This window comes from Martes martes (genome assembly GCF_963455335.1).
Source record: "Martes martes genome assembly, chromosome: 13".
Taxonomy (NCBI): Eukaryota; Metazoa; Chordata; class Mammalia; order Carnivora; family Mustelidae; genus Martes; species Martes martes.
The window spans coordinates 26,634,132-26,661,098 of NC_137901.1; the positions used below are offsets into that span (position 1 = coordinate 26,634,132).

The window sequence follows — 26,967 nt, forward strand, 5'->3', positions numbered from 1 at the left end:
GCCTCTGTTTCTTTATTTGTAAAATAGGAATATTAACATCCCATGCAGCTCTCAGGAGCATCTGGTACAGTGCTGTCCAATTGAAATACTGTGCAATTCTCACATGCCATTATCTATGTCCTCATAGCCACAGTTTAAAAAAAAAAAAAGAGAGAGAGAGAGAGAGAAAGAAAGAAAAGAAAGAAGTAGAAGTAAACAGTAGAAGTTAATTATAAAAAAAGATTTTATTTATTTATGAGAGGGCACAAACAGGGGGAGCAGCAGAGGGAAGGGGAGAAGCAGGGTCCCCGCTAAGCAGGGAGCCAGAAAAGGGGCTCCATCCCAGGACCCTGGGATCGTGACCCCAGCCCAAGGCAGACACTTAACCGACTGAGCCACCCAGGTGCCCCTACAGTAAAAGTTGTGTTAATTATTCATTTTATTTACCTAGTATATTCAAAATATCATTTTAACATGTAACCAATATTTAAAAATTAATGGGAGATTTTACGTTGTTTTCGTACTAAGTCCCTGAAATCCGGTGTGTACAATCTTATACACTTTACAGCACCGCAACTGCGACCAGCCACGTTTCTAGCTTTCAGCCCACGCGTGGCTGACTCCTACCCCGGACTGCGGAGATCTAGACAGCCGATCACACGCGTCTCGCTGACGTAAGGGGCGGGTCCTTGGCAGGTCGGGGCGGAGCTTCCGGAAGAGCTCGTTTGGGGCCTTCCCGGCTCCCGTAGGAGAGCTCCGGCCGTGGCGGCGCCACGTCCCCTGCGGCGGCGGGAGAAAGATCAGTTGGGCCTCGGGGCGGCTCCAGGAGGCCATGGCCTTTACGTTGTATTCGCTGCTACAGGCGGCCCTGCTCTGCGTCAATGCTATCGCGGTGCTGCACGAGGAGCGCTTCCTCAAGAACAGTGAGTGGGACCGCGGGGCCGGGTTGAGGGGGCGGCGGCGGGGCCCGGGGGGTGCGGAGCAGAGGTGGGCCGCGGTAGGGGAGACCCTGGGCCGCGACCGACCGGAGCCCGAGGACTCCACTCTTGGCGGCCCTTCCTTGGAGGGAGGAATCCGAGCCACTCCCGTCTCACCGAGTTTGGGCTCAACAGCGGGACGAAGATTAACAGATGTCTCCTGTGTGCGGGACCCCGGGAGTTGGGATGGGAAGGGGTACAGAGAAGAGCCAGGACGCCTCTGACTGCGATTAGTTTAGTTTAATAATTTAATGCCCTCCTCTGTGATCGCTTTTAATGATCAGGAACCTGGGGTTTGAGGTTTTAGTTGCAGAGGGAGGGGCGTGGCTCATTTTGAAGCACGGGCAATTGAATGAACTGATGGCGGGCCATGGGGATTCCTGGTGTTTGAAGCTAGGTGGAAGGGAAGGGTGTTCAGATTATCATGGCATCCAGACACCCACGTTCCAAGAGAAGTTTATTCAGCCCAGTTTATTGGATGTCTACAGTGTGCCAGGCTAGAATCTAAGAATACCAAGATGAGGACACAATTACGCCTGTCATCCCACACAATACGGCGATTTCCATGCCATCTTGGGCGGGCCGCTAATTGCTGTATGAGGCAACATTAAGACAGGATACTGCACGAGGTGCATCATTTGTCTGCGCAAGTATACCTAATCACAGAATACACCGTCGTTTGTAAGTACGCCAAATATGTCTCTGTGAGTCACGGAAACCCAATCCCATGGGCAAGATTGATTCATTTCATTTATTTCTTCAGATTTACCGAGCACAAATTTTGTGCCAAGACCAAGTAATTAGAAACTGAGATTACAGCAGTTACTTGCTCTTCTAATGAAAGTTAAGTAAAAAATGAACAAGTAACAATGATAAATATGCAGAATATAATGAAAGAGAAGTTTAGGGAATCACTCACTTGTGAATCTTCGAAAGCTTTGTGGAGGAAGTGTGTTTAACCCAAAATCTAATAAGTGAGTAAGCATTAATTAGGTGAAGGGTTGGGAGGGTGAGGAGTAAGAGCTCTTGTGAAAACTGGGGCAGGTGAAAATGAAGTTTTAAAGTTTTAAGCAGGGCAGTGACATGATCAGATTTGTGTTATTTGCAAGATTTGTGTTATCTCCACACTGCAGTGTGGAGAATAGATTGGAAAGGTAAAATAATGGGTGTGGGAAGCACCATTCCAAACAGGGCAAGTAGAATGGTGGGTATAACATCAGTTGATTGGGTACAATAATAATAACAACTAACACTTAATACCACAAACCAGGATCTGTATCAAGTGCTTTACATATATTAACTTGTATGACCCTCACAACAACCCTGTGAGATAGGTACTGTTTTCATCCCCACTTTACAGATGGGAAACCAGAAATACAAAAGAAGAGTAGGTAACTTTTCTATGATCACACAGTTAGAAAGTGGCAGAGTTAGGATTTACCTAGGCATTCTGACTCAAAAGTCCATCTCCTCACTACTGTAGTATACAGAAAAGTAGAAGATATGTGGGGGTTGAATTGTGTCCCCCCAAAAGATACATTGAAGTCCTAACCCTTGGTACCTGTGTAGGTGACCTTATTTGGAAATTGGGTCTTTGCAGGTGTAATCAAGTTGAGATAAGGTCACACTGGATTAGGATGGCCCTAGATCCAGTGACCGTGTCCGTGCAAGGAGAGAGAGATACAAAAACATAGGGGAAGAAGGCCAAATGACAACAGAGGCAGAGATTAGAGTGATGCAGCAAGAAGCCAGAGAACGCCAAGGATTGCCAATAACTACCAGCAGCATTGAGAGGCATGGATGAGATCTTCAGAGCCCACAAAAGGAACCAACCCTGCTAACCCCTTCATTTTGGTCTTCAGAACTATGAGAAAATAAATTTCTGCTAAGCCATCCAGTTTGTGGCATTTTGTTAAGGTAGTCCTAGGAGACTATATAAATCAGAAGATATTTTAAAGATAGAAAAGGCAGAATTTCACTGTTTGGAGATTAGGAATGAGGGAGAGGAAAAAGTCAAAGATCTCTAGGTTTTCTGAATTAGCAACTCAGTGAAGCATAGTACCTTTACCAAGGTAGAGAGTACTGGAGGAAAAATGAGGGCAGCAGTGGTGGGTAAAAAGGTGAAAAAATAGTGAAATAAGTTTTGGACACGGTGAGTTTGAGATTTCTGTGAGATATGCGAGTGGAAATGTGGGATAGTCAGTTGGAGTTAAGTCCGTAGAATAGAAGCAAGAGCCACAGTGGAGATTGAATTTGAGCTTGTCAACCACAGATGATAAATGAAGCCATATGAAGAGATGAAATTGCTCAGGGAAAGAATACCGTGCCAAGAGAATTGGTGACCAGGACAGTCCCAGAATCTCTTCCAATATTTAATGTGTAGGTAGAGCTGGAAGAACGGACAGGAGAAATTGATGAGTGAGCAAAACAAGAGAAATGTGAAAATCTAGACAGTGGGGTTTCACAGAAGTCAAGGAGACATGATACAGCAGTGGAATGTTCAGGGAAATCAGAGAAGGACAGAAAACGTCCTAAGGATTCAGGGTAATAGAAGTCATTGGTGATTATACACAAGCAGTTACAACTGTGGATAAAATCCAAATTGGAATGTGTGAGAAGTGGGTAGAAAGTGATAAAAGGGAGAACACCGTAACAAGTAACAGTAATAATGAAAAATTTTGCAATACTGTGAGAATTACCAAAATGTGACTGAGACACAAAGTGAGCTTTTGGAAAAATGCCACCGATAGATTTGCTTGACACAGGATTGCCATAAACCAGTTTGTGAAGAACACACTATCTGGGAAGTGCAGTAAAGGGAGCACCGAAACAAGGTAGGCCTGTATAATATTGTAAAATTTAAAGTGAACAATGATCATGCAGTACACATATATACTACAAAATGCTTACCACAGTTAAACTGTTCTTCACCTCACATAATTATAATTTGATTGTGTTGTGGGGATAAGAACATCTAAAATTTCCTCTCAGGGCAACTTTCAGGTATATGGTACAGTATTTTAACTGTGGTCACCATGCCATACATTATATCCCTGGAACTTACTCATCTTATAACTGAAAGGTAGTGCCTTTAGACCAGGAATTTCCCATTTCCCTCACCATTCAACCCATGGCAACCACTATACTACTGTCTGTGTCCAAGAGTCTGATGTTCTGAGATTCCACATGTAAGTAAGATAATATTTGTCTGGCTTTATTTCACTTACTGTAATACCCTCAAGATTTACTCACTTTGTCACAAATGGCAGGTTTCTCTTTTTTATGGCCGAATAATATCCCATTTAATATATGCACAACATTTTCTTTTCCCATTCATCTGTCAGGGCACACTTGGACTGTTTCCATGTCTTGGCTATTGTGAATAATGCTGCAGTGAACATAGGAGTACAAATATCTCTTCAGGATAGTGATTTCATCTCTTGGAGAAATACTCAGTAGTGTGACTGCTGGATCATATGGTAGTGTGCTATTTTTAATATATATTTTTTAAAAGATTTATTTATTTGAGAGAGAGAGCATGCACCTATGAGTGGAGGGAGGGGAAGGGGAAGAGGGAGCAAGAATCTCAAACAGACTCCCCACTGAGCAGGGAGCCAGTGCTGGGTATGATCTCATGACCCTGAGATCACAACCTGAACCAAAACCAAGAGCTGGATGCTTAACCGACTGAACCACCCAGGTGCGCCAGTAGTTCTATTTTTAATTTTTTGAGGAACACTATGGGGTCACTGGAAACCTATTAGAATGAATAAATGAGTCCAGTAAGAGTGCAGGATATGAGGTCAGGAGCAAATTGTTTTTCTATACATGAACAATGAACAATTGAAATTGAAATTAAAGAAACAATTTCATTTACAATATAAATAACAAAATACTTAGGGATAAATTTAACAGAGGAGGAGCAAATCTTGTACTCTGAAAAATATAAAGCATTATTGAATAGAATTAAAGAATAACAATATTCTTAAAGGGAATTAAAGAAAATAAAGACATCCATGTTCATGGATCAGAAGACTTAATATCAATCATTAAGATGACAATACTTAGGGACCCTTGGATGGCTCAGCTGGTTAAGCAGCTGCTTTCAGCTCAGGTCATGGTCCTGTGATCCTGGGATCGAGTCCCAGATGGGGCTCCTTGCTCAGTGGGGAACCTGCTTCTCTTTCTGCCTGCCACTCCCCCTGCTTGTGCTAACTCTCTCTCTGATTTAAAAAAAAAAAAAAAAAAGATGACAATACTTAATATTATTGATTTACAGATTTAATGCAGTCTATCAAAATCCCAGTTGGCTTTTTGCAGAAACTGACAATTGCTCCTAAAAGAAATGGACCCAGAATTCCCAAAATGATCTTGAAAGAGAATACAACGCCTAGACCTTACTCCAGACCTGCATTTAAATTTTCCAGAAGTGACGTTCAGCAGTGTCTTTTCCAAAATTTCTGCAGGTGACTTAGCTTTGTGCCCCTAAGTGAAAATCATTGCTACAAACTGTTGGAATGGCCCAGGAATGTTAATACTTTGCCCCCTAGAACTTTTGTCTTCATTTCCTCCTCTCTCCAGAAGTAGCACAGATATTTTATCTGAACATGTGTTTTTTTTTTTTTAAAGATTTTATTTATTTATTTGTCAGAGAGAGAGAGATTGAGAGTGAGCACAGGCAGACAGAGTGGCAGAGGGAGAAGCAGGCTCCCTGCGGAGCAAGGACCCCGATGTGGGACTCGATCCCAGGACGCTGGGATCATGACCCGAGCTGAAGGCAGCTGCTTAACCAACTGAGCCACCCAGGCGTCCCATGAACATGTGTTTTGAATATGGTCCCAGAACTATGGGAAAACACTACCTTGGCTTGTCTAAGTGGATAAGCTGTTGTTTTAAATCTTTTTTTTTTTTAAGATTTTATTTATTTATTTGACAGAGACCACAAGTAGGCAGAGAGAGAGAGAGAGAGAGAGAGAGAGGAGGAAGCAAGCTCCCTGCTGAACAGAGAGCCCGATGCGGGGCTCGATCCCAGGACACTGGGATCATGACCTGAGCCGAGGTAGAGGCTTTAACCCACTGAGCCACCCAGGTGCCCCAAGCTGTTGTTTTAAAGTATCTAAGGGGTACCTGGCTGGCCCAGTCGGGAGACATGCCACTCCTGATTTCAGGGTCCCGAGTTCAAGCCCCACATTGGTCATGGAGCCAACTTAAAAAAAAAATCTCCCTTAATTCAGGGCTGCCTGGCTGATTCAGTCAAAGGACCATGTGACTCGATCTTGGGGTTGTGAGTTCACAGCACATGTTGGGTATAGGGATTACTACAAAAAATAAAAAGTGAAATATCTAAGTATGTTTTAAAATAGAATTTTAAAATATTTTAAGTATTTGTTAAATATTGTTTATGTAGCCTCTTAACTCTTGCCTAGATTTTTATAGTAACCTCCTCACTAGTCACCCTCCATCCAGTTTTGTTTCTCTTTGTTTTACCTTCCAAGAGAAGCTGAACATGTTCCTCAGTGGTTTGAAATTCCAGAGTTCTTTAATATTCATAGCCTCCAATATAAAAGTCAGACCACCTTGTGTGACTGACAAGCTCACCATAAAGTATCCCTTCTCTGTCCTTCCCTTTTACCCTTTCCCAGTATTTACCTTGTGTGCCATTCTTACCATGGTGCTCTTCTTTGCTACTGAGCTTTACACATACTTTCTCGGCCTTCAGTGACCTTGACTTACCTCAGACTGTTCTTTAAGGCCTGTCTCTGCCATTTGCCTCTCCCAGAAACCATCACTGACTTATTCGATGGGCCGTAGCACCACTGCAGTTACTTTGTGGTCTTCCCCAATAGACTAATGACAAGGATTCTCTCATTTTTTCAATTCCATCAGTCAGTGACTATCTTCTAAATAATTGAATAATGCTACCATTATCATATTGTTGCAACTCCTGATTTGAGAGCTGTATGTTTGTACAAATAGTTTAATTAATATTTTGACTGTAATGCAGGTTGTGTTTCTTCTAGTGTTCCACAATGATGCAAATTCCCTTTCTGTACAAGAAAAAAGAAATACACGCACATAGTGAATTTTAATACCTGTAAAAATTATTCTTACTAGTTTTTGTTTATGGTGCTGGGTATGGATCCATTTGACAGATATATCCAGTAGCATTTATGAGTGCTACAAAAGAAACATTTCATATATGAAACAGTGTATGAGTCAGCCCTGGCTGCCATAACAAAGTATCATAGACTGGGTAGCTTAACCAACAGAAATTGTTTTCTCCTGGTTCTGGAAGCTGGCAGTCTAAGATCAGGTAAAGTTCTGGAGAGGGCTATCTTCCTGATTTGCAGAGGGGGAAGGAATGGAGATCTCTCTCTTCCTCTTTTTTGTAAGGCCACAGCCCTATCAGATTAGGGCCCTACCCTTAAGATCCACTTAACTGTAATTACCTCCTTAAGACCCCATCTCCACATAGGCTTCAACACAGAAAGTTGGGGGGAGACACAGTTCAGTCCATAGCAAATAGTTAAAATATTACAAGGTATTACTGATTCAGGGTTTAAATGACTGCACCAGAGCCGGTGTAACATTAGAGTTTAGGGTAGTGAGAGCTGTATGAGTCCAAGTAATGGATGGAGAATTCCTAAAGGAGGTAAATGTTAAACAGTAAATCAGGTGTGCATAAATATAGAGAAATGAATGAGGCATTCTACAAGCCTTGTATGATAGTCATGATATGAGCATGGCAGCTTATAGAACATTGAGAAAACCATGTAGACATGTAAAAGAACTTCTCTGTAAATATATACTCCGAAAAAACATTTGTTGAATTTCATCCCAGATTAAACAGTTTTATGTTGTGTTGGAAATTAATTACATTGATCCAAGAGAGATTATTCCAAATATACCAGATCGTTTACTTCAACATTCATCTTTTTGATCAAGGTAATATTTTAAGCCTTATGTTAGCAGAACTCTTTATTTTGGAGTTTTTGGGTACTCTCATATCTGTGATAGCATTTGATTCCCATGCAAACTTGGTGACACTGACAAAGTGAAGCACACTTATTTCTTTTGCATGTATGGAAACAGGGTCAGCCAGCCCTTAAAACTGTATTAATACTTTTAATACTAACACTAACTATACTAATACTTTTCTTATACTTCTCTTGAGACAGTATCTGGCTGAGGGTTGTTGTCTGAATCTGTATGGATTGCCATTTTGTATATGACTTAAAGTCTGGTCAGAAGAACATTTTTCGTATTTGCAGTAAGTCACTTTTTATATTTAATTCTCTTCCTGAAATTATGGCAGTAACCAGTGGTGGCTGGTCTTACCATTTGTTCTCTAGCAATGGAAGAAGTGTCAAGAGAGCGGCAGAATTAAATCTTTCTCCTTAAAAAAAAAAAAAAAAGCAAAGCTCTTTAAAGCTTTGACCAGTTTCCTTAGAAAAACAACTTCCTTAAATACCAGTTGGAGAGAGAACTATTTGTTATAGTAAAAGATAATCCATGGCATCTGGTCCTTTACTTGTCACCTTTGTGTTTGTCCATGGAATATCTAAACAAATGATTTATTCTCTCTGCCCAGAATTTAGTTTTCATTCTGGTGGCATGAGAATAGAGACTAGGCTAAAATTAACTGGTAACTTAATACTTTTAAAAATACTTCGTTGCTGATGCTTAAAATGTGGTACTCCCAATATTGTAGAGTTTTATCCTGCTTTGTTGAAGAGCAGTTATTCAGTGTTGGAAAATACATTTTTTTTCTGGCAGTCACTCATTATGTAAAAACATTCATTCAGACATTTTTGAAACAGGTCTAAAAGAAAAAAAGATTGTTGGAAATTATGCTTTCTTTTTTCTTTTTTCTTGTTGCTTGGTTTATTTGAGTAATTGACACACAATGTTACATTAATTCCAGGTGTACAACATAATGATTTGACAGATTTATACATTATGCTGTGTTCACCACAAGTGTACTTACCATTTGTCCCAATCCATCAGTAGATCACTCTTAAAATATCATTGGTTGCGTTCCTTATTCAGTGCCTTTTATTCTCACGACTTACTCATTCCAATGAGAGCCTGTACTTCCTTCTCCCCTTTATCCATTCTGCCCATCCCCCAACTCTCCTCCTCTCTAGAAACCATCAATTTATTCTCTGTATTTATATATCTGATTCTGCTTTTTGCTTATTCATCCTATGGTATTTGTCATTCTTAGACTGACTTACTTTACTTATAATAATATCCTCTAGGCCCAGAATGTCGTCTCAAATGGCATTATCTCATCCCTTTTTTTGGCTGAGATATATTCCAGTGTATGTTTGTGTGTGTGGAAATTATGCTTTCTAACAAAAATTGAGTGCATGATCCATAACATACTGAAAACAAGTCCTTTTTAGCATCTGAGATTGTGGCTGTGGGTGGAAAGGCTTGATAATTTTAGCAATGATAATTCAAAAAAAGCAAGTAAAGGAAATGAAACCAACAATACAATTTAAAGCTGGTTTTAAAACATAATTTTAAATATTCAGAGTGACTCATGGATGAAACCTTCCCACTTGTAGACCTTGTCCCTGCCCTCAGGGTGTTCATGCCCTGGAGAGGAAGGCCTAATTGCATAAGGGTTTCTCCAGTGGGTAAGCATCTTTACAGGCTTGCTTTTTAAATTTCATTTTGCTTTTATCAAAGCAGTGTAAATGTGTGTGTGTGGTTGTTAAAGTCAAAAAGCTCTTCTGTTTCTAAAGAAAGAAAGAAGCCTTCTGCCCCATCTCTCTTCAGCCTGAGCCCCATTTCTCAAAAGCAGTTATTTTCAACCCTTCCAAGTTCACTGACTTACTGCTGTGGAAGGGCTTAGTATAATTATACCATCAGCAGCACATTTGTGCTTGTGGGAGCCCAAGTACGCACACATTTCCTTTCCCCCATCTCTCTTATCTCCAACCAATTATTGGCGATCTTGGTATTCCATATTTATATTACTATCACTGAATATTGCTCACAGCTGAACAATAAAAAACAATGATGTCATTCCTCTAGTTGACTTGTGGTTTGGGTATAGAATTCTAGATTGGAACTAATTTTTCTTCAGAACTTTGAAGACATTGTTCACTTTACTCATTTCCAGTATTGACATAAAGAAGTCTGATGCCATTCTGTTTCTGATTATTTATACAACCTAAGTTGTCTCTCTGAAAGCTTTTAAGGTGTTCTCTTTGTCTTCAGAGGGCTGAGATTTTACAAAAATGTGGCAACATATGGGCCTCCCGCCCCCCCCCCCATTTATTGGGCTGTTCTCTCATTGGTCCTTTTGGCTTAAAGGCTCATGTCCTTCAGTTCTGCAATATTATCTCTTAGTATTTCTCTGATGTTTCTTCTTGTCTGTTCTTTCTTCTCACTGAAACTCGTTATTTTGACAGGTTGATATTCTTTTTCCTTTAGCCTTGTCTGATAGGTTTCCTCAACTTAATCTGTCAGCCTCTCAAACTTCTTAGGCTAATGTAGCAAGAACAAGGGCTCTGTCTTAATTCCTTAATGTTCCTTTTTTATGGTATCCTATTCTTGTTTCATAGGTACAGTAGCTTTACTCTCTATGGATATTCATTTTAAAAAATATTTTCTCCTGGGGCGCCTGGCTGGTTCAGTCAGTAGAGCAGACGACGCTTGATCTTGAGGTTGTGAGTTTGAGCACCAGGTTAGCATAGAGATTACTTAAGAAAATAAAGTATAAACCAGTCACTTTAAAAAAATAGTAAAAATACTGTCTTCGACTTCTTGCTTTGTCTCTTCCTCAAAGTTTCCTTTTTCTATTTTTGCTCTGTCTTCCATGTTAAGGATTGTTTCTTCTGACAGTTCTTTTATTTTTTAATTTAAATATTTTAATTTATTCATTTGACAGAGGCACAGAGAGAGAGGTAACACAAGCAGGGGGAGTGGAAGAGGGAGAAGCAGGTTTCCCGCCAAGCAGGGAGCCCAATTCGGGGCCTGATCCCAGGACTCTGGGATCATGACCCGAGCCAAAGGCAGTCGCTCAATGACTGAGCCACCCAGGTGCCCCCTGACAGTCCATTTTTAAGTATAAGGCACAAGAGAGGTTCATTGGAAGCTGTGCTCTGTGGTTGGGGCTTGTTTACTAGTGGGTCTCACTGGTGTTTAAAGAATTTGTCTTGTTAACCCTTCCCTCTACCTCCCAGTGTCAGTATCTGAAGTCTTTCTTCCTGGGGAGCTGGACAGTTTCCAAGTAATTTTCTAACTTCCTGCCTGCAGAATGTAAGCGTTATGTGATCAGACTTAGAGACAAGCAGAGGAGATAGGCAAGAGTCTGACACTTTGGTGTGCAGACTTTCATTCCGTCCATTCATAGTGGATGTCCCCAAGTCCAGAGCTTCTGTGGTTCTCTGGTGAGAGTAAACTTCTTGTCTTCGATGTAGTGAGAGGCATACTCTTCCATCAGTCAAGTCTAGGAAAGGAGATGGGAGGGCAGGGGGGAGCTAACCACTTTTAGGTACACCTTCAGTGAGTCCTCCTGTTTTTTGCCCCTGTTGCCCACATTGGCACTTTGAGGTTTCTCTCACCTTCCCAGGGTTCTCCTTCTCAGCACGAGTTTCCCCAGTGTTTGATTGTGTGCTCCCTGCAGAGTTTAGGTTTCAGCTTTCTCCACTAAGTCAGTCAGTTACTCTTCTTCATTTATTTTTTAATGTCCAAATTTTGATTGACTTCTCTTGCCTGGAGACTTCTCTTTTGTTAACATATATCCTTTATTGTCATTTTTAGAAGGGTTTCAGGACAAAGCTAAGATAAAAATGTATATCCATTGATGAGGTTCAAGGTTTAGGACATGCTGCCCCAAAATATGACACCTTGGTGGTATTGAGTATCTTAAGCTGAAGGAGCGTGAGAAAATGGCAGAAGCAGGAAGGTCACTCTCACCGTCTGCTCCCCTCTACCCTTGCCCTCTTTTCTCAAAGCCTGGTGCTTAATCTCCCATGGGAAAGGTACCCTCCCTGTATCAGGAGGAGGGGAGACATCCTTATCACCAGAGAGAAAGGCTGTAGAAACAAACCTTGTTACTTTTCCACCATGTATTGCCCCCCACTCCCAGTTCAAACTCCTTTGTCTTATCAGTTCTTCAAAAATGTCTCAAAAGTTTCCTGCTATAATCACTTCTTTAGGTCTACTTTCTCTTCTGAAGGCTCCCATGTACATGTGAAAAGTTAATAGAATTTGTATGCTTTTTCCTGTGTATCTGTTTTTATCAGTGTAATTTTCTCTCTTTTTAAAAATATTTTATTTATTTTGAAAGAACAAGAGAGAGGGAGAGATGGCGGGGCTCAGTCCCACAACCCTGAGTTCATGAACTGAACCAAAATCAAGAGTCACTCAAGTCAACTGACTGAGCCCCCCAGGCACCCTTTATCAGTGTAATTTTCAGACCTAGTCAGGGACCCCAGGAGGGTCAGAGTTAACTTTTTCCTCCCTGACCCCGTCATGTTGAACCAGCACCACACTGCTATTTTATTGTACAGAGCTCTTAAAGAAGTTTCTGTAAGTAAGTTACCCAGCGATGTGGGTTTCTCACAGAAATCTTCTGTTGCAGTTATGCAGGTTGGAAACTGACACAGCTGATGGTGGGTGGTCATTCTGTGTGTCCTCTAACATCTAGAGAGGAATATGAAATAGTTTTTACCACACTGTAAGTAGGTGAAGGCTCATGCTACAGTTTGAACTTAAGTTTTACAAAAAGAGGACTGCCATTTGGTGGGCAGTGCCGACTGAGTTATCAGAACAGTGAGACAGTTACTTGGAGGAAAGGCATGGTGGTAAAACTCGTAGTGGAGTAAAAGCAAGTGTTGGAGAAGTGGCAGTTTTTTTTTTTTGTTTTTTTTTTTTTGCTTGCTGGACAGAGTTGATCCTGAAGTAGGAGGGTGATGTTGCCCAGTCAAGATGCAGGTCTGTTTTCTAAAATTGCGTGTACATTTAATATGGAAGATTTCTGTCCCCATCTCCTAAAGCTATAGTGGAATATCTGTTCATATTATAACTTATTGTGTCATAAAAATTCAGAAGTAGAGTTCTTTGGAACTGTGATCCTAAAATTTACCTTATTTCACCTTGTCCCAGATTAACTCAGTCTGCCATTATTCACTTCAATTCCACAAACATTTACTAAGTACTTGCTGTGGGGTGGGGGAGAGTGGGGGTGCGGGAGAGTGGGAAGGTGAAGAAAGACTAAATTTAGTCCCCGTCTTCCAGGATTTTATAGTCTAATGAGACACTTGAAAACAATTAACCAAGGAGAAGACAGTCACTACGATTAGGAGGCTATTTGGGGAGCAAAGAGAAGGAAGGCTTATTATGATATGAGAGGGAACTAGGAGAGGCCCTCAGGATGAAGTCACACCTAGATTCAGAAGCTCCCTTTAGCGTGTAGCGCGATTAGTGGGCATTGAGTGTGAATAGGAATTCTTGGAAGGTCGTGGTGGGATAGAGGGCTAGAATGTCAGTTTCAGGAGTTTAGACTATATTCAGTAGGCAGTGGGAATCATCGCATGATAGGGTGGTGGATAGATCTAATCCTGTAAGCAAGAAAATTCAAGGAGTCAAGACAGCTAGATTCCAGAGGCATCAGCTCAGAGAGTCTTGAGAGACGTCAGAGAGGCTGATCGAAACCACTGTGATGGTGGCTGCAGTGTGGGAGCGTAACGAGTGACGGCCCTGTGGACTGCAGTGGCTTGTCAGAAGAGCCTGAGCTAGTCCTCGAAGGGGGAGTGCAAGTCCACACAAATCACCTCTTTTGTGAACTTGAATTTAAAAGTAGTTTTATCCCACAATAAATCTCAGTGTTGATGTGACCAAAGAAGCAAGCCAACCCTTCCTTGACTTTTATGTTGACCAAATAAAAGTTGATTAAATGAAGTGCAGTCTTGTTTCCTGAGACGTGGTTCTTTCATGTATAAAATAAAGATCATCTTCAAGTTTAAGGGCCAGCATGTCGGCAAGTAAGCCCTATAATCATCAGAGATACAAAACAATGTAACATAAGATACGAAAAGTGGGCCTGAAATGCCAACCAGAGAAGGATGAGTTGCAGAAATGAGGACTTGTAGGCCTTTAGCAGAATGTATGGCAGTAAAGAAAGAACTAGCAGATAAAGATGAAGAAATAATGATGGAAAGTGACACAGAAGAAGGTAAAAGACTCTTCTACAGAGAATAAGTGGGGTAGTAGGCTAAATTGCACAGCCAGCGTGGAGAAATGAGGAGAGTGATGAAGGGGGAAAGATATGCCCCAGTTGGCAGGATGTACCACACTCTGAAAGCCTAAGCAAGCCGTGAGCACGTTTGCATTCACTTTTCCTCAAGTAATGTAGTTAGTGTGTCTCAGCTACAACATTTTTATACTGCTCATTGGGTGAGATTTTATAAATTCTGAATTGAGCTAATTATCGAGTTTGACAGTATGCCTTGGTTTTCACTTCTGACCTGAAAAATGTTTTGTTTGAAAAAAGGGAAAAAACCAATCAGGGTGTCACAACAATCATCTTCACGGAATTAAATGCCGTGGAGTAATTCAGACTGTAGTTTGTTTTATAAAATCGGTGTGGAAATGAAATAAGATTGTTGCTATCAAAAGTAAAAAATATATTCTACAATATTTAATCAGTATGGTAACTTTTAAGTCAGATGACTATATTTTATGTCTTTAACAAAGTCTCAAGCTAATCTTTTAGAAGATGACTAATGAGGGAGCAAGGCAAGTGCATGATAAATTTTAACACAGCTAATCATTTTTATATTATGCAGTTGGCTGGGGAGCAGACCAGGGAATTGGTGGATTCGGAGAGGAGCCGGGAATTAAATCTCAGCTAATGAACCTTATTCGATCTGTAAGAACTGTGATGAGAGGTAAGAAGAAAAACTAGCGATACACTCTTTTAAGTTTTAATTTTGTGGTGTTTAAGTAGCAAAGCTTCTGAGTGTGAATACTATCCCACCATTTTTGTAGTGAAGTTTTTTTCTCTTTAACCTGGGTTTACTGTTTAGAAGTTACTGATTTTCTTTTTTAGTTTTGCCTCTTACTTCCATCTAAACCACTTGATGGGAATGGAATGCGCAGTGGTATATCTGTTCACGTGTTGCCTCTCAGACTTCAAAGCAGTGTTCTTACTTTTTGAAATTTATGTTGCTTCAATTAGTGACATCATCTAGAGTCCTAGAAGGCTTTTGAGAGAAAAATAAAGGTCCCATATCTGCCAGTCTATTGGATATTATTTTAAAGATTTTATTTATTTGTCAGAGAGAGCACAAGCAGGGGGAACAGCAGGCAGAGAGAGAAGCAGGTTCCCCGCTAAGCAAGAAGCCCGATGTGGGACTCAATCCAGGAGCCGGAGATCATGGCATCAGTTGAAGGCAGATGCTTAACTGACTGAGCCACTCTGGCGTCTCTATTGGATAGTATTTTAGAGCAACTGCAGAGAGAAGGGTTCAGAGTTTCTATTTAAAACCATTAAAATTAGGGTCTCTCTCTGTCTACCTCTTTGTTAGGTCTTTTGATCACAACTTTGGATAGAATGGTAAATAAGTTCACTCTTAATTTAGTGGTGAAACTTCATCTTCTTTTTTTTTTTTTTTTAATTTACTTGACAGACAGAGATCACAAGCAGGCAGAGAGGCAGGCAGAGAGAGAGGAGGAAGCAGGGTCCCTGCTCAGCAGGATGCGGGGCCCGATCCCAGGACCCTGAGATCATGACCTGAGCGGAAGGCAGAGGCTTTAACCCACTGAATCACCCAGGCACCCCATTCTTTGTTCTTTATTTCTTATGTCAAGTGTCACAGCCATGTGGGTCTACTTCTCCCTGGGCCTGGTGTGCTTCTGTGTTCCCAGCCCTGCACTAGCACCATTCACAGATGTCCCATATTGATCTAGTTGTACCAGTGACCCTTCCCGCAGTCACACAAGCCCTCTTTAAAATAAATTTTGGATTTTATGATCCAGTACATGTTCCTTTGTTACAACAATTTGTCACATGGTTATGAATGACATATTGTTTGATATTTTCATCCTTCCTGGATGCTAATAACTATTACTTAGTTTTTTCCTGTTATTTTCTTTATAGTAACAAACTTTTTTTTTTCTTTACAGTGCCATTGATAATAATAAACTCAGTTGCCATTGTATTACTTTTATTATTTGGGTGAAGAACAGTGGGGGAAATGGAGACTCAGAAGAAGAGATGCCAGCAGAAGTTATTACTTCGGTCATTATTGGAATATACATGTTTTCGCTGGTCGTCCTTTCACTTGACAAAAATGTAAATCTGACAATAAAACCAGAGTCCCTATTTATCTGATTTTTTAAAAAATGTTGCACTTATAGTTTCATTACAAAAAGATTAGGTCATCAGAGGCAGTAACTATCCAGAACTGGAATACATTTGATTGCTAATTGTTAATAAAAGTTCATCTTATGGTAAAGATTGTTCAGAGGGTACAGGACTGTCACTTGTGTGTTTTTAGAGATTTTTCTCTCTCACTTCTTTCTCAGGGATAAATTTTTTTTCAAAGTTTTGAAGTTCTTTGTGATTTAGCTATGATGTGAGAGTGATTATCTTCCTAGATAAATTTAAAGGATTTTTTAAAATCAGTCACTACATATAAAATGATAAGTCAGTAATTTGGATAGTTTTACTTTGAACTCTTTATTTTGTCTGTATCATTTCGACTATGACAAGTTCAAATTTATAGCAACTATGAGCAATACTCTCTGACTTCAGGGAGAATTCTAATTTTGTAAGTCAGTCACATAGGTTGTGTTTTTAAGTTCTTTCATATGTGTATTATTTTATTAATTGGCCTGAATGATGAGGTCAGATCACTGTCTACGTATTTCCATTGATAGAAAAATCTGTGTAGAAAAGTCTATGCCCTTTTTACAATAATAATTTATTTTTTAAAATCAGCCTAAATATTAGCCTGCAAGAGTAATCCTAAACAGTCACAATTAAACTGTGCTATGTAAGAAGACTATTGTGAAGCATTTACCTCTCCCCCAAATTATGACGTTTCCGTTCTCTGGAGTAGCATATTAAGGGGTGTAATTCTTAATTTTTTATTCTGTCTGTCAGTAGAGATTCATGTTAGATAAGTTTTCGTTTTGTTTTTATATTCTTAGACCATTCCATATTTGCTCATCCCATAATACAGTTTATGCAGGAAGATTAAAATTATGTAAATGTTTTTTTCTGAAAACTACCAGTTATAATAGTTTAAAGGGATAGATTGGCATCTTTGTTTATAGGAGAACATTTGTAAATAAAGTTAAATTTCCAAGGCAAGTACTTGTTTTTGTACCTTACCTGTCAGTGTTAATTGAATTAATCTCATTTCTTTGCTATAAAATCACAGAGCACAGATTTAATAAAAGTAAACATTACAGTCACTTTTTTTCTTCCAGTGAGTTAACTGAATTGCTGATTACATCAAGGAGACTCAAGAGCAACTTTTATTCCATGACTAAGGTTACTTCTAAAACTTTGGAGCAGGTACTAAATGCCTATTGGCCATGCCTGGATTAGAGATAGATGATCTCTGGGCTGCAGGCTTGCAGCTGAACCAAAGAGATGTACCAGGGATTCTTAGCTGACTATCTGGCTCATGTGAGTAACTAACATATTTGGCAGCTAGAAGCAGTGTTCTTTGTCCTTACAAAGATCCGATTCATGAGTCCAAGTTTAAGTCACTGAACAGGTTCAATACATGCAGTTAATTGAGAGCACTCCCATTTCTCCACAGACCATACAGAATTTTTAAAGGAAAGAAAAGAGACCTTGGCCTGATGCCATTTTCTTGTAAAACTTTACAGCACACCTTCATGCTCATTTAGTGGCAGGATACTGTCCGAGTTCAGACTCCAGTGGAGAGCAGTCGTAGCACGGCAGGATCAGAGTATTGTATAGCAAAGGGGGTCTGAGGAAACTGAAGCACTGAATCTCAAAATCTGTCATCTCTGGAGGCCACTTAACACAATGCTAGCTTCAGTGTGCCTGAACGGAGGCCTGAAGGTCTGTAAGCTTTCGCAGGTTAGCCCTGATGTCCCCAGTGCAGAGAATCGGTAACCACAGGATCTTACTTAGTTGATAGTAACTTCAGTGTCTGCTTGCCTGCCCACATCCTCCCCCATAGCCATTCTCAGTTAACAATTGGTGATCATTCTAGATTCCAAAGATCCATGATGTTTATGGTCCTAATGTATGCTGACCTTGTGTCTATATGCCTCTGACCTATCTCATGAAGGATCTTGGCTCAAGTGTAGATGTTAACCAAACGTATACCCTGATCCTTAGTTAAATACAATGGTTTTCAAGTATTGATTGTTAATGGTAGAACCAGATTCCAAAAGGGATAACACAGAACTATAATGCCCCACTATTTGAAACAGATGAGAGCAGTCTACTTATTTTTGGTTGAAACAGGGATGGGGCCCAAAGGCCCATTATTAAACCTCCACCCCACTCTTGTCATCCTTTCTAAGGTCCTTCCACAAAACTCCAAGTTTTTGAAAACATAGTTAAAACGAGTATCTTTGAAAAAAAAATCCCTACTTTAGAGGAGGAAGTGTGATCTGTGGTCTACTGGTATATGCTATCACTTGAGTATATGTACTCGTCAAGGGACTTGAGAGAAAGCAATATCTTTGAGTAGTAAAAAGAGTGGGAGGCAGGATATTTGTAACATGCCGAGCAAAACCTTTTATCATGACTTAAGACAAACTTCCTAAGACCTCAGTTGTTTTCTGTTGTTTCATCTGTAAAACTGGTCAAGAATTATTTCAGAACAGAAATCTGCTCCAGGTGATTTATATATGTATACCTTTTCCAGGTCACTAACCTTTGATGCTAGGTGTAACTCAACCAAAGAGATGTTCTCCCAAAGTAAATGTTTTTAGTGAAATAAATTACTTTCTCGGTGCCTCATAGTTTCAAAGTTATTACCAATAAATAAAATTTTGATACTAAGCAAAATGGGATTTTTGCTGAAATTTTTCTTGGCTCCTGATTGGTCATTAGATGCCAGATATTGTGAAAACATTCTGTGCAAGGACTTCAGACGCATAATGGCCAGTGTCCAAGGGTATTGCTCAAGGTGAGTTTTGGAATCCTGCTGTTTTTGTTTCAGTTCTGACACTGCTTTCTTTACTCCCCCTTTGTGTTTTAGTACCATCTTTATCTTTTCCAAATTCAGCCCCTCCTTTTTCCTTTTTTGTCAATAACTGAAAAATTTTTTTCAGTATTGAAGTATAGTTGATGTGTAATGTTAATTTCAGGTGTATAACAGCGATTTGATAGTTCTATACATTATGCAATGCTCATTCCATGAGTTTAGTCACCATCTGTTTAGACATCCCATCCCTCTTTACTCATCTTGGCCTTTGGCAAGCAAAATCATTCGAGTCTTTCAAGGAGGAAGCCATTAGTCCTGTTCAATCATGCCACATTATAGTCACTGACACCATCACTTACGCTACCAAACTGCCCAAGCCTAAAACTTAGTAGTTACCTTTTTTTTTTTTAAGATTATTTATTTCACAGAGAGAGAGACACAGCGAGAGAGTGAACACAAGCAGGGGGAGTGGGAGAGGGAGAAGCAGGCTTCCTGCTGAGCAGGGAGCCCAATGTGGGGCTCAATCCCAGGACTCTGGGGTCATGACCTGAGCTGAAGGCAGGTGCTTAATGACTGAGCCCTCCAGGTGCCCCCTTAATAGTTATCTTGATGCCTACCTCTCCCTTACCAATTTAATCTCTAACAATTTCTATTTTACCTCCTAAGATCTCTTGAATTTGTCTGCTTTGTTTCCCCACAATTTAGTGCAAGCATTGCTCTTGTAGCCCTGCAGTAGCTTACCTGGTCTCAAGTACAATTTGGTCCTTCTCCCATCCATTCTCCATACTGCAGCCAGAGAATTAGAAAAATGCAAGTCTTAACATTACGCACTTGCTTAAAATCCTTCAGTGCTGTTTTAGTTCGCAGCTCTTAGTTCCGACGGGGAAACTAGGAGCAGATTCCTTTTCCTTTAACCAAGTATGCCTTTACATAGAAAATAAGACTTAACAAATATGAATAAAACAGAAACAACCTTCAGACCGAGTGGGGAGGAAAAGTAGAGGGTCACTACTCCAGAGGAAAGTGTTCTAGCTCACAACATAGGCTGCAGCACTGGGCAGAGGGGGTGTTGGATGGGTTCTGGCAGCACCGAGGCAAGGAGTTACATATGTGCAAACCAGAGTGTGTATCCTACTAAGTCAGACTGCTCCAGAAAGTTTTTCATTTAGTCGTTTTCATAGAGAATGCATAGGATGACCACCTCTGCACTCAAGAAGTTTTACTTATTTAAAGGCAGCCAATGTGGATCAAAGAGACTCCCAGTAGGTGCGTGGGAGGGGAGCAGTGAGGGAGATGGTTACACGCACCTCAAGATACTGCTCCACTAGGGACGATAGGCAAGGCCTGGGGTTGCTCTCTAATGAGAGGCAGGATGGGAGAGTTGGCAGCTTAAGGTTTGGGAACAGCTGATGTAGGAAAAGAGGAACCTCGTTTCCTGAGGTAGGGGTTAACACAGCTACAAATGCCAGGTGCTAATCAAGTAGCAAAGCATAAAATGACTTCAGAGATCGGGTAGTTCACAGAAAGCATCACGGAGATAACTTCCAAATTAACACCTCGAGAATGGGCATGCAGCAGGAGAGGGTGGCGGCAAAGAAAGGTACTCAGTACTTGGTTCACCAATGGGGCTGCAGAAGGGGAAAGAGCTGCTGAGCGAAGACAGAGGTTTCATTTATCCTCCTACACCTGGGGCTAAGCAGGGCGTGCCCTTCAGGGAGCGGGTCTTAACAATTTTTCCACCTCGAAGGTGGTAAGCAGCAAGACCACACTCTAGAGTGATGGCCCGCAACCCGGAAGCAGCCAGGGGCGGATGGGGCGGAGTTGGGCGGGGGAGAGGCGAGACTTCCGGTGCGGCTGTCGGCCCAGTTTCCGGCGTTTAGCGGCTGCTTGCCTGTCTGGACTGGCCTCGAGGACGTTGCGGACGGCAGGGCTGTGCTGACTTTCCTGGTAGCGGGGTTTTTGCTGAGGAAGGCGTGCGGAGCAGGGGTGAGGAGCCGCTCTGGGACGGGAGACCTCCCACCTGTGCGGAGGCTGCATTTCTTTGTGAAATGCTGGTTGCGTCTCCAGGCCACCCCCCTCCTGGGCCGCGGACCAACCCGCGCTCGCGCTCCGAGATGACGGTCCCACCTCTCCGGGCGGGGGCGGTCCCCGGGGCCGCCGGGCCGGCACGCATGCGCGGAGTGGGGCTCCGAGCACTTTCGTGGGGCCGCCGGGCTTCGGGGCCGTGGTGGTGCGGGGCTCTTCGTAGTCCTGGAGCACATCGCGATTCTGGTGTGGTAGACATCCCACGGGACCTGCTCCCGGACTGTATTTCGAAGCTGGTGTCCCTTCCGGTCAGTCTGGCCAGGTCCTGGATTTTGCAGTGGGGCGGAGTGCAGTGACCAGTCCTGAGGCCCTCCATCCAGGAGATGGAGGAGCTCTCAGTTGTTAGTGCTGAAAGACCTTTGTTCCTCGAATCCTACCAGTCAACTGAGACCGGGATTCATGAATTGGGTTAACTCACAAGCCCATACTGAGCGGTCAGTAGTGCCGCGGAAAAGACCACAACAGCTCCTTTCCTCATAGAGCTTAACACTTTGGACCGAGTGATAAGTGGAATAATTGGAGCAAGCTAGGAGCTCCTGGCCCGTCCCTGTACGAAAAGGAGTTGCACTCGGGAATGCCAGAGGAAAGGATGCTAATCCGAGACCTATGAACTGCAGTTGTCCAGGGGAAAGGAGGATGTAGGGGAAAGGAGGATGTAGGGGACAGGTATGGTAGAAGTCAGAAAACAAAAGGATTTCCAGACAAAAGTCCAGCGATGAGGGAGGTAGAGTATAGGGCTGGTAGCCGCCTGCAGTGCTGTGGAACTTTGGCGTGGGAGTAGAGGGGAAGGAGTTAGAGAGGTGAACCCAGGGCTCCGCACAGCAGGGTTCATTGTTGAGACTTTACCCTGAGGACAGTGCAGAGCAACTGGAAGATTTTTTTTTTTTTTTTTTTTTTTTAAGATTTACTTATTGACAGAGACAGAGGAGAGGGAACACAAGCAGGGAGAGTGGGAGAGGAGAAGCAGGCATCCCGCGGAGCTGGCAGCCCCATGTGGGACTGGATCCCAGGACCCTGGGACCTTGACCTGATCCTGAGGCAGACGCTTAAGGACTGAGCCACCCAGGTGTCCCCAACTGGAAGATTTTTAACTGGACAGTGACTGAAAACTAGTGTCATTTATGGAGTGCATACAGTGGTTCCAGACTTTTCCACCACAAGTACATAGGGAAGAAAAGAGAATTTGTATTCCCCAGGAGGTCTAGGAGGCATATTCTGAAAAGCCCCAGCTTCGCAGAAGAAAATGGTTTGTTGAAAACTCTTGTCTTAAATATTTATACAAGATTTGAATGATAGGCCAAAGTATAGACTTGGTTTGGTAGAAAATGTTTTCTCAGATTCTCAATTTATTCTGAAGCTTTAGGACTTTGTGTCATATGTATCCTGTGATTTCTGTTGGCCTTGACATGTGCCTCAGATACTCTCCCGTCCCTCCCACATACATAACCCAGCCTTTCTGTGTGTGCAGCGGTGTTCACAACACATGTTACTTTCTGTAATTGTCCTGTCAACCCTTAGAGGTGGGTGTAATTCTCTCTACTTTAGTAATGAAGAACCTGAGGCTGAAAGGTTAAGAAAGTTCCCCACGTGCACACAGCTAGTGAGTTGACATTCAAACCCAGCCATGTGCAGCCCCTTAGTTCTTGGACTTCGCTAAACAACTTTGCTTCAGGTAGTGCATTTGGGGCTAGAAATAAGATTTGAAGCAGAGAAGATACTTAGGGAGTTGTTGAAATAGGCTAGATGAGAGGTGGTTTCAAAACCATAATTTTAGTAATTATGGAGTGAAGTGAGTGGATTCAAAGGAGGCAGAGCTGAGGTGACTTGGCATTTGATTGAATGGGAGGAAGGAGTGGGAGAGGCTGGGGGCTACATCTGGATTGCTGGGATGGCCATTCCCTCATAAGGATTGTAGGAAAGAGCAGCTTGGAGGGTAAAGAGGGCTTGCTGACCTGAGATGCACCACGATATTCAAGGGGAGATATCCTTCTGAAGTATCTTGAAGAGTTCCTTTTGGCATGAGAGAGAATTTACTTTTCTTCTCTGTACTGAATATGGGCTGTTCATTATCAGCTGTTGACTTTCTAAGTTATATCTCCTACAACCTGTTCAAACTATGGGAGACGGTGGGACATGGACCCAAGAAAAAGGACGTGGACTACTTCCGAAGCCTTTGCCTGTTCTTTGGAGGTGACACATGTATTTTACAATTATATTTTATCAAATACTGACCTGTAGATCAACTAACAAGTATTATAGAGGTTCAAACGAGGTCACGGCAGAAATGGCCATGGCCTATACTGGGGCTAATTGAGGAAGTATGTTTTGAGGTTTGAGTAGGGCATCTCAGTTTGTTTTTTTCTTCTAGACCTGTCAGTCACTCTCAGATATGTAATGCTCCAGAGAGCACTGTAGGATTTAAAAGTTATGTTCTTTGGAACTGATGAAAGCAAAAATCGCCTTTTTAAATGCTTTGGTAACATTAAGCCTATGTGGATTAATATTATCAGTATTTATTATGGCCATTTGCTGGCTCTAGCTGTACAGGTTTTTTCTTTGTTTTGTTTTTTTTTTAACTACAATTCTTTTGTTGTCTGTCCAGTCTTGTTTATATTTTGTTCTTTTATTACCTTTAGAGTTAACATTTTTTATTTAGTACAGATGTTGCCCATTTTTCCTCTGGGTTGTTTGTCTTAATATTTATAGTTTATATTTTCTGGATTTTGGTCCTTTCTCACGTGTGTTGGAAATTTGTTTTTCATTCTGTATGTTTTCCCTCTATTTCTCTCTTTCCAGTATTTTTAAAAACTCTTTTCCAGGAATTGAATTTATCTGCCTTTTCCTTTATGGTTGGTGCTTTTTATATCTTTTTTTTTTTTTAAGATTTTATTTATTACTTATTTGACAGAGAGAGACATAGCAAGAGAGGGAACACAGGCAGGAGGAGTGGGAGAGGAAGAAGCAGGCTTCCCGCTGAGGAAGGAGCCCTATGTGGGGCTCGATCCCAGGACCCTGGGATCATGACCTTAGCCGAAGGCAAAAGCTTAACGGACTGAGCCACCCAGGCTCCCCCATGCTTTTTGTAGCTTAAAAAAAAGCCATTCCTATTCTCAAGTCATGAAGATACTCTATCTAAAAGTTTTACAGTTTTGCCGTAAACATGCAGTCGTTTAATCTACCTGGGAAAAAATTGTGTGTGGTGTTATATGGGAGTGCAGTTTAATTTTTTCTAACACCATTTTATTGACCACATCATTCTTTCTTCATGTATCTGGAATTACCTCTGTCATGTCCGGTTTCTACACATGGGATGGGGTCTTTTTCTGGATTCTCTCTTCTGTTCCGGTGATTACTTTGTCTCTTTATGTGCTAATACCACAACGTCTTAACTAATTATGAGACCTCATTAATCAAATCTGTATATTAGGTAAAGCAGGGTCCCACCTTCTTTTTCTTCTCCAGTCTTGGCTGAAGTATGTTGGCTATCTTTGGCCATTTGCACTGATGTTTAGCTTTTAGAATCAGCTTACCAAATCCACAAAACACTCTTTGAGTTAATGATTTAAATTGCCCTGAGTCTATAGATCATTACAGGGAAAACTGACATCTTTACAATATTGGGTCTTTTAACCCATGAAAATGGTACATCTGTATATTTAACTCATTTTTTGTGGCTTTCACTGAAGTTTTAAAATTTTGACATAAAAATGTCGACATCATTTATTAGACTTTCCTGGTGACTTTACATTTTGTGACACTGTTGCAAGTAATATTTTTAAATTTGTTTTCTAAATATTTTTAGTGACATAGAAATGATAATGATTTTTGGAATAGGACCAACTTCAGGAAGGCAACCTCCCTATGATGTCTCTCGGATGACCTCATTCGCAATCTGTAAAATGACTATTTAGGGGCTCCTGGCTGGCTCTGCTGGTAGAACAAGTGACCCTTGATCTCAGGGTTATAATTTCAAGCCCCGCATTGGGTACAGAGATTACTTAAAAATAAAATTAAAAAAAAAAAAAAAAAAAAAAAAAAAGGCTGGGCTCCGGCTTCCCGTTGGCGGAGGGCGAGGCGGCGTGGACAGCGGCCCCGGCACCGCGCGCCCCGCCGCCCGCAGTCGCACGCCTGGCCGTCCGCCGCGCCCCGAGTCCGCCACCCCTTGCATCAGCGTCCGGCCGCCGCCGCGGCCCAGCGAGCGGCCCAGATGCAGGCTATCAAGTGGCCTGCATCTTAAAATTAAAAAAAAAAAAAAAGAAATGATAATGATTTTTAATATTAATTGCTATACTTTCCTGCTGGTTCAGCATCTTGGATTTTTGTATATACACTCATAACATGTATGAATAGCAATAGTTTTCTCTTTTCCATTTGTTATACCTTGTTTTTCTTGCCTGACTACACTAACTAGGATATGATTTACACTGTTAAGTGGAAGTGGTCATAGTAACATTCTTGTGTTATTCTTATCTCTGAGATGTTTCCAGTATTACTGGATAAGTCTAATGTTGGCTGTAGGCTTTTGTAGTTAGTCTTTATCAGCTTGTAGAAGTTGCCTGCGATTTTTATGTTGCTTGGAGTATTTTAGTGTGTATAGGTGCTGAATTTTATCAAATGCTTTTTCTGCATGAATTGACATGATCAGACATTATTTTACTTCTTTCATTTGTTAATGTGGTAAATACAGTGATTGGTTTTCTAATTTAAACCTACCTAGTATTAGTAGGATAACCCCAATTTGGTCATGATTTTTTTTATTATATGTTACTAGATGGGCAGTTATTTTCTTTCAGCACACTGAAAATATTATTCTAATGTGTTTTGGTTGTCATCGTTGTTAGTGTGAAGTCAGCTATCAATCAGTCTCTTGGGTCTTTGAAAGTAATGTATCTTTTCCCGTGGCTGCCTTCAGGATCTTTTCTTTGCTTTCAGTATACAGCAGTTTAGATAATGGACTTCTTTTTATTTTGCTTGCAATGTGTTGGGCTTTCTCAATCTGTTTTGCACAGATTTTCAGTCTTTTATTCGTTAAACTTGCAGGCCTTTTCCAGTGGATTCGTCTGATAATCACATTATCACAGGAGCCCTTATAGGACGGCTTTATGCTCGGTTGTTTCTGCAGGTTCTTCTCCCTTATGGTCCTTGTTTCTTTAGGTTACTTGCTCATTGTGCTTAGAATTTTATTTGATTTTATATGTGGGATTTCTTTGCTGTTTGGTCTGAAAGTCATATCTTGGGGAGGGTTTGCATTTGCTTCAGCAGGCACCTGCTGGTCAAGGTCATTCTAATTAAAATCTTAAAGGTTCTCTGAGGACTTACCTTTGATGATGTGAGTTTAGTACCTTTGATGATGTGAGTTTAGTCTGCAGACTGGATCCAGGGCTGGCTTATGTTTCCACATTATCTGTAGCATTTTCTTCCTTTCACTCTTTGGTCCAAGTTTCATAGCAGTTGATTTTCTTGTAGTCGCATGAGATGGTGGAGTGGGAGTGCCAGTGATGGTTTATTTCTCCCTTACAAGGAGGTCTCTGCACTTAGATTGGGAGGATCTATCTTTTCAGGTGGGCTCTGAGTTTTATTTTGTATTCCCTGAAGGGGCCAAGGAGTTGGGGACTCAAGGTGACCTAGTGTGGGCAGATGCTCTTAGGGCCAAAACAGGCTGCAGTATTCTGCTCATCTCCTGGTTTGTTGCTTTATTCAGATCTAAGAAATCCTTATTTTCTTCCTTGCTCCTTGAAGCTTTACACGCACACACGCACATG

General features: G+C 41.4%; 2 protein-coding genes across 5 annotated transcripts in view; both read left to right on the top strand.

The window, feature by feature from the left end:
* Positions 1–653: 653 nt before the first annotated feature.
* IER3IP1 (immediate early response 3 interacting protein 1) lies at positions 654–17,399 on the top strand. Its single transcript, XM_080821738.1, has 3 exons — positions 654–902; positions 14,765–14,866; positions 16,104–17,399. The coding sequence occupies exons 1-3, from the start codon at positions 812–814 to the stop codon at positions 16,157–16,159; spliced, it is 249 nt and encodes an 82-aa protein (XP_080677864.1). The 5' UTR covers positions 654–811; the 3' UTR covers positions 16,160–17,399.
* A 3,559-nt stretch (positions 17,400–20,958) lies between these two features.
* HDHD2 (haloacid dehalogenase like hydrolase domain containing 2) overlaps positions 20,959–26,967 on the top strand; it is a 33,439-nt gene continuing 27,430 nt past the window's right edge. The window contains exon 1 of one of the 4 annotated variants that reach the window (XM_080821872.1): positions 20,959–21,106. The gene's annotated coding sequence lies outside the window, so the exon portion shown is untranslated. Of the gene's footprint in view, positions 21,107–21,291; positions 21,454–23,347; positions 23,396–26,967 lie in introns of those variants that run through there. The other 3 variants (XM_080821873.1, XM_080821874.1, XM_080821875.1) reach the window with 3 other exon arrangements.

Excerpts from the sequence above, each read along its gene's own strand:
- IER3IP1 (XM_080821738.1), top strand. The coding sequence starts at position 812 with ATGGCCTTTACGTTGTATTCGCTGCTACAGGCGGCCCTGCTCTGCGTC. Across the intron at positions 903-14,764 it reads GGAGCGCTTCCTCAAGAACA|TTGGCTGGGGAGCAGACCAG; the intron begins GTGAGTGGGACC and ends TATATTATGCAG. Across the intron at positions 14,867-16,103 it reads TGTAAGAACTGTGATGAGAG|TGCCATTGATAATAATAAAC; the intron begins GTAAGAAGAAAA and ends TTTTCTTTACAG.